The sequence below is a fragment of the Lethenteron reissneri genome, unplaced genomic scaffold, assembly GCF_015708825.2.
Source record: "Lethenteron reissneri isolate LAM-NWPU_2019-01 unplaced genomic scaffold, ASM1570882v1 scaffold_121, whole genome shotgun sequence".
In the NCBI taxonomy this organism is placed as follows: Eukaryota; Metazoa; Chordata; class Hyperoartia; order Petromyzontiformes; family Petromyzontidae; genus Lethenteron; species Lethenteron reissneri.
Genome location: NW_026890904.1, coordinates 293,526 through 301,558, shown reverse-complemented (window position 1 = coordinate 301,558; position 8,033 = coordinate 293,526). Strand labels below are relative to the sequence as shown.

The window sequence follows — 8,033 nt, the reverse complement described above, 5'->3', positions numbered from 1 at the left end:
TGCGCAGCGCTCCCCCGAGGCGAGCCGCAGCACTACACTCACCCCTGACTACTCACGTTATGATCGCGCACCTGTATCGCACCCGGGGTGGACGCACGCACACACACGCAGCTCCCCACGCGACACTCTGCACGACAAGATCACGCGAGACCACGCTTCGCTATTAATGATTTATTATCTGCTTCCTGGTAATTAATGTTAAATCAGTGAGTCGACGAGGCTGGCCTATCCCACTAAACCTGTACCTATTCCCTATCCATCGGCTATTATCCTACTTCACCTCCCCACTCACCGTCAAGTGTCCACGGCGGTCCGCTGATCCTTGTGCTAACAGCGTACCTCGGTGCGTCGCACGGACGTCCGGGTCGCTGGCTGGAGCTGCGTCTGGTTCCCTGGCGCTGGAGAGAAGAGCGCCATTTCCCCTCTCCGCCCCTCTATTTATCCTCCCTACCTCAAAAGGGGATGCTGCGCTGAACAATGGGCTCGCGCACCCCGAGTCCGCGCACGGCAGTTCCCGGGCGCTGTTGATATGCTAATCAGTGAGCGACGTTGGCGGCGTACATCCTAATTAACCCCTTACCCTCCCTAACAATGGGGCCTGCGCGCTCAAGCGCAATTATCCCAACCCTCCATGACTATGCGCAACAGCCCCTGTGATCCCGCTATTCATGCTGTCCCGTGCCTCCCCTGCTTGCCCCGTCGACTCGTGGGGGTGTGTGTGGGGGGAAATGCGCCTCAACCGCGGTGGCCGAATGCCCCACGCCGCGACCACACCATATTAAGGCCGGCCGCAGCGCCGCGGTGCCACGTAGCACGGGGGAGGTCATCCAATTCCCTGATCGCCGGAAACCGTGAGAATTAATCCCGATAAGGGTCTCTCGGATAAAAACCGGTCGGCCAGGCGACCTTCCCTCGGAGCTCTATGGGGGGGGGAAATGAGTGCGGGTGTGTTCATGTGAGGTGAGGTGAGGGGGACGCGGGGTCGGCTCCGTTGCTTGGTGGTGGCAAGGTCGGGGATTTGGGCGCCTGCCGAACGGCTTCGTGGCGGCGGCATCACACCTGTCGGATTTGAACCTTGAACCTCTGTAATAAATAGAGAATGTGCTACCACGTGGCTTCCCTTAATCTGAGTGTAGGCATGACAGCTTGAATGTTTCGAACCGGAGCAGATGTTCAATTTAGAGGGGTCCACGTTTCACATGCCTACAGAAGGGAGGCCATTACTGTGGCCGAGAAGAACCGAAGCTTCATGCGGAGCGACAGACCAGGTAGCTTCCACACAGCATAGTGCAACCGGTGAAATGATAATGCCGCCCGACTGATCCGGACCACCCACACAGTGTACACACACAGTGTACCCGCACAGTATACAAACAGCCTGTACACACAGTAACAAAAACAACAACCGCCATTCGTCACTAAGTGCTAATGAGCCCGGTACATTATCATAATTTATTCATATTCTTGGTTCTTTCGGTAAAGTCACTTAGAAGGGAAATAATAAAATAATACAAGTAACATTCTCGACGTTTCGGCCACAACACAAGCAGCCGTCCTCAGGTGAAGAAGAGAGCTGTCGGAAATAACAGCGTCTCAATGAACGCTGCTAAGCTTGGCAGCCTCTTTCCAGCTGGGTGAGAGGAGCAGAGCGCCTTGACAAAGCAGTTTTGGTAGTCATATAGTGTAGTGGATACCCAGTTACTTAATGTTAATAGCTCAGCTTATTGGATAGTATATTGAGTACATTGATTATATTGATGTAGTTTATATTTAGTTGTTTTCACGTCGGCTTATTGTATGGTAGTCGGGTAGTTGCAGTTCTTTAGCGTTACTATGCTAAATTCCTCTTGATATGTAAACTCCTTTGTCAAGGCACTCTGCTCCTCCCACCCAGGTGAAAAGACGGTGCCAAGCTTAGCAGCGTTCATTGAGACGCTGTTTTTCCGACAGCTCTCTTCTTCATCTGAGGACGGCTGCTTGTGTTGTGGCCGAAACGTCGAGAATTTAGTATTTATTATTTTATTTTTCCCCTTTTACGTGATTTTACCGAAAGAACCAAGAATATGAATCCCTGCAGTAACGAAAGCTTTAAATCGAAATATAATTTATTCAGTTACACTGCTGCTCGCTCGGGGAGGGGATTGTGTGAACCTCGCAAGTGACGTCATGTCACCTGCTGCCGCATGACGTCACGACATACCAGGAAGCTTCTGCTCCGCGCACGGTCGCGCACGGAGATCCGTTGTGAGAAGTTTACATCGTGGTGGTTGTTGTGGTTGTTTTTGTTGTGAACCCAGGTAGAGCCTGGCTCCTTCTCTCTCTCGTAGGGATATCAATTGAGTAGCAGCGAGTATGGAATCGATGTCCAGGATGAAACATTACAACGCGGGGCCTAGCCATGCGGGGCCTTGCCTCCTGCCCTCGTCTGATTGCATTTACTTTAATTCTCAGCTTAAGTTGAATTTGTCTTCAACTGGCTCACTACTTTGAAACTTTTTTTTACTTTAAATATTTCTATGTTTTTTTTATTTCACCAGGCATAGCCCACTTGAGCTACACCGCTCTTTTTCAGAAGCGACCTGCCCACAACGCAGTGGGCTTTTCAACGTGTGGAAATGTTTATCGGTCAAATACTCTAAACGCGTGGTGATGTTGACTCTAAATGTGCAGGGAAAACCGCAGGATCCGGAGGAAAATCCACGCGACCACGGAGAGAGGACACGCAAACTCCAAATATACAGCCATAATACATCGCATAAATGAATAAATATGCCGTTAACCCCGCCACCACCCGACACAGCCAATTAGTCAGGGTTTATCACGTAAACAGAACGTGGCCAATGCGTCACTAGTACAACACTAGTGTGTAGTGTAGTGTATAGTGGAGTGTATAGTAGTGTGTGTACTAGTACAGCATATCGGTGTGTTGGAGAGCCAAGCCACAACAATTACAATCTGAGTACAACGTTTTGACAGTAATTACAACCAGCTTCATCAGACAGCCAAATGTTGCGGCTTGGCTCTGTGGGAATATAAATCGGCTCACTGGGTTCATAGTGCAGCACGCTAACCGTTGCACTACCGCTCCCCACTCACGCACACACTTTATCGGAAGTATAGTATCTAGTAATAACTAAGTTTCCCGGCTTAGCTCAGGTCTCAGTAATCAAACATTAAGAGTAATGTCTTGCCATGCTGGCTTTATTACAATTATTGAATTCTGCAAATGAAGTCTGTAAATGTGCGTATATTGTCACGGTTTTGTGGTTGTGTTATACATTAGCACGGCTTGTTTGTTTCATAATGAGGACAGCTTTTAAATACGTTACCCTTGGAGAGCTTCAGGATAGACAATGTTGGATGTTTTGCCATCTGGTAGTGTTGGCACAATTTGGTTCCCAAAAAAGTTAACATGCACAAAGTTTGCTTCATATAGATTTTCCCATGTTTTGTCTTGGAAGTGTTTTTGTGTATGGTTTCTCAATGGTAATTTCAATTGTTTAGTTTTTTTTATTTTCCTTTTACCTCATGCCATTATTTAGGTAAGGCTTAAGTATTGAATATCGCACTTTTGGCTTTGCGAGGCACTTTCCCAGATCGTAACCTCTGATATTCAAGGGGCTGAGGAGTGCCGATTTTCAGCAAAAACTAGATCTCTGCTTTATAGATGTAATTAAGGCATATAGTACCATATAGAGGCTTGGGGCTTTGGGTTCTTTGTTTTTTACGTCTCTGCCTCTGTTCACATTCTTTGATGATTTTTATGATTTTGGGAAAGCCCGTCTCGAGTTGTGTGACCAGGAGTCTGAGTCATTTCCTGTTCAACTTGGCTTGTGACAGAAATTCACTTTGGCCCCATGCATTACATTACAGAGCATCTTCATATAATTGTCGTTTGAGAAGCTCTCAATGGCTCTAGAAATAAATAGCATTTGTTACGGTTAAAATTATAAGCGCATCGATGCTTGGTTATAGTTAAGGGATCGTTCCCTGGTCAACCATGTTATATCTGCTGATGATCTGGTAATGGCTGCTCAATGAGATGGGGTTGGAGAATCTTGTTCTGTGGCTGGATAATTCCATCATGAAATGGGGCCTTTCGTATGTTCCACAAAATAAATCACCTGCCTGGGAATTTGATTTCATACAACACTTTTTCCTGCTCAACTCTCCATGAGTAATCAGACAGTTCTACAAGTGGTGGAGGAGCTCCCATACCTGGTTAATGTGTTTTCACGACCAGCTTTGGTTTGGCAGCCAAAGTCTCACTTAAAATTAGTCGAGCAGCATTCTTTCATTAGACTGTACTGTGTAACACTGTGTGGAAGCTGCCTGGACTTTTGCACCATACAAAGCTGTGAGTGTCCATCATCAAGGTCTAGTCTGTCTGAGACCATCCCTCTCCCTGCCATACTGGCATCGCACCTGCCTCTCACTCTTCGTACTGTGGATGGTGGGCGCACAGGACGGTGCCATGTAGCCATTCCAGGCTGGGTCCAAATGGGTTACGTGGGTCACCAAGCCACCAGGCCTCATTCCACGAGTGATATCAATATACAATATATGTAACGAGGCCCCCCAATAGACTGCCCCTGGAACTGTATCGGGCACCTCTCACTGAGGGAAGTCCCCGGGGCCCGGGCCAGGACATTCTGGTGGGATTGTCTCTTGGCTGGCTTTGGAACGCCTGGGAATTCCCCAGGAAGATCCAGAGTCTGTCACCAGGGAAACGAAGGTCTGGAGTGCCCTACTGAATGTGCTGCCGCCACAACGCTCACCAAGACAAGAGGATTTAGAAATAAACGAACGAACAAAGCTGTGAGTCTTCTTGGCCACAGATATTACTCCTTTCTCTGTGGATGCAAAATATTAACTTACTTAAAGGACTGTCTGTTCTGGCTTATAATTAAGACTGGCCAGCCTATGATCCCCTCTTTTGAACCAAAGAAGATTGTATTAGAACCTTACAGATCCCTAAAATATCAGTACAGAACATAATCAGCGAGTTTCTTTGGCAGGCCAAGCTGCATTGGTTGGGTCATGAATCCCGCATAAACAGACAGCATGCTCAAGCATCTTCTGTTAGTCCAGGTGTTACGAGCTAAACACACATGGCATTGGCTTGAAAAGAGATTGGAGGATGTGGAGGTGATCAGACCTGCTGATGACTGGTACCAGGAGTGTCATGATCGGCCTCTGTGGAGGAGGCCCGTGATATATGCTGCAGGGCAGTTGGAGATATTTGCTCTGCAACAACAGTGAGGTCGGAGGAGCAATGCTCACTTGAATGGGTGGAACGCTGGGTGCCTAAAATGCAGCAAGACAGGGGGAAGCACAGCTGGTGCATCTGTCAATCATCTCAGTCATTCATCCCTTGACACCTGGATCATTGCCATTACCTGCTGACAAGTGATCCACACTTACATGGCATTCATGTGAAATGTATGTGTTGTGAGTTCAACTGAGTCGCAGACGCACACTTGGAGGCAACACATTTATTTAACACCAACACACGGTGTTACTGCCCCTTAGCAGAATAACAACCTGTGGTGGTAACCACCAGGCTAACTGCACTAATTACAACGTAACGAGCTACGGACCGGGACCACGGCTCGGGTCCAGTTCCACGTGTTGTAGACTTGGTGGAACTTAGACGAAGGTTTTTTCAGGTTGAACAACAACGCCGGTCCCTCTGGGGGACCCGGCTTATATTCTCTGCGGTGTGGCTGGCTCCGCCCTTGGCCACGACCACCTTCCAGAATCCTCGAGCAGGATCTGGACCCCGACCACGTGACCACCCCGAGCGCCCACTTTGGGCCCCTTTGTGCCCTCTCGGGTCAACCAGAGTGCCATCGCCTGTCGTAACCTCATTCCTACAACCGGCACTCCCACACCCTATCCTGTAGGGCCAGCACTGCATGCCAAGCGTGGTGCCATCCTGCGCTATCAGTCAGCGCTCACCGATCCCCTCTAGGGCCGGTACTACACCCACCATCGTGGTATCCGCGATGTCGTTACACCGCACGCCATATTTCTCTAGGGCCGGCACTACACAGTGACATCCCGCGATGTCACTACATCTGTAAGAGTTTATTTATGTGGGGAGCGGTGGCGCAGTTATTACACTGTGTAACAAAAAAACATTTTGTTCCTGTATTATGAAATCAATAATTAGAGTTTGATTATCTCCGACAACAAACGTAATTGATAAGTTAAAACGTAACTTCTTGTGGGTCTCGGCTATGTTGATTTATCCTCCATTGGTGAAGTGAGTGAAGCATTAATACTGAGCAGATTAAGGTGGCCAGGCATGGTTCTGGACACACCACCATCTTTTTACCATGCCAGTGTGTGACAGTGTAAAGTATATTAACTCTTTTGAACACGGAGGTTAAATCAAAATAATAGTTTATTTTTGTTTTCCCCTGGAACTTTTTATAAGAATGGAAACAGGAAATTAACACGGCACATATGCAGCTGAAATCTGAGCCTGGCTTCACACCTCTAAGTTGCGATTGAACATTAATTTATGCTTTTCTGCATAATTCAAACAGTATTATTTTCAACACTCTTTGCTTTGTTAGCCGAATTTAGCTTTCATAAATATTCATTTTCTAGCCAGACAACCGAAATTGTGTGCTTGGAGTTTTGGGTTAACATTCATTTTGAAGATACTCGGGCTTCCAGGCATATTTATGACCATTTGCCCTCTCAGTGTTTGTCATAACAGCCCGTGTGATGAATTTGCTAATATTTTTCACTATATCATGAACATATGAATAAGTATAGACGTGTCAGTCATGTGTAACTGTGTATATATGTATTCCTCTGTGCCTCGATACTTACGTAGATGGTGTGGATATTCTCTTTTTTCTGTCTGCAGCTGACGCTTCCTCTGCAGAATTGGTCTGATGGAGCAAAGGCGCTCAGCGCAGCGCGGTACAAAAAGGCAACAATGCGACCAGTGTGCATACAGCACGGATCGTCCTGGCTATTTGACACAGCACCAGAGAACTCACACAGGAGAGAAAATCGTTAGGTGCACTGTGTGACAAGTCATTTGCATGGTCAGCAAGTCTTAAAAAACATCAGAGAATACACACAGGAGAGAAACCCTTCAAGTGCAGTGTGTGTGGGAAGGCGTTTTCACAGTCATATAATCTTGTATCACACCAGAGAACACACACGGTAGAGAAACCCTTCAGGTGCACTTTGTGCGGGAAGGCATTTGCAGACTTATCAAATGTTAAACAACACCAGAGAACACACACGGAAGAGAAACCTTTCAAGTGCACTGTCTGTGAGAAGGCATTTTCATGTCCATCAGGTCTTAATTGCCACCAGAGAACACACACGGGAGAGAAACCCTTCAGGTGCACTCTGTGCGGGAAGGCGTTTGCACAGTCATCAAATCTTAAAAGACACCTGAGGACATACAATCATCAGAAGATCCCCAAGGAGTGGAGTCTGAAATCGGCTTGTGAAAGTCAAAGTGCTGCAATCAGCCCATCCCTCATGAAACCAGAACTAAATCCCAGCTTGGACACTTTTAAAGGTATCAAGGTGAAATGTGAAGAAGTGATGAGCAAAGAAATGAAATGTGAAGTGATGGTGAAGAGCGAAAAAGTGATGGTAAACTGTGAAGATGAAGAGTCAACTCCGAAATTGGACCTTCACATCGAGGGTGGCAACGTGAAGCAGGAGGAGATTTCTGACTGTGAGGCAGAGGGAGGCAACTCCCAGCAGTTTGTGGAAGTGGAGGTGTGGGTGGACTTCTTAGACAATACAAAGTCAAATGGAGACCCGGTAGATGTGTAAGCTTGGGACAATGAAGCTCCAATAGATTCACCTTTGTCACAGGCCTTTAATGAAAAGAACGTGAAGTCGAACACTCAATTCCTGGGTTTAACTTGCAGAGTAAGAGCGACCAGTATTTGTGGACCTGTGGGTTGGGTAGATGATTAACCATGAGCAAGAGCCAATAAGCTCCCAAGTGTTGTATATATTAGGTCTTGAAAAATAATGAAAATTTA

The 8,033-nt window shown here is 47.1% G+C and overlaps 1 protein-coding gene across 1 annotated transcript in view; it reads left to right on the top strand.

Moving 5' to 3' along the window:
- Positions 1-2,331: 2,331 nt before the first annotated feature.
- Positions 2,332-8,033, top strand: part of LOC133361727 (uncharacterized) — a 49,526-nt gene continuing 43,824 nt past the window's right edge. Inside the window, 2 exon segments of the mRNA XM_061580730.1 lie at positions 2,332-7,045; positions 7,047-7,809. Coding sequence (XP_061436714.1) covers positions 6,912-7,045; positions 7,047-7,809 — 897 coding nt within the window. The 5' untranslated portion in view covers positions 2,332-6,911.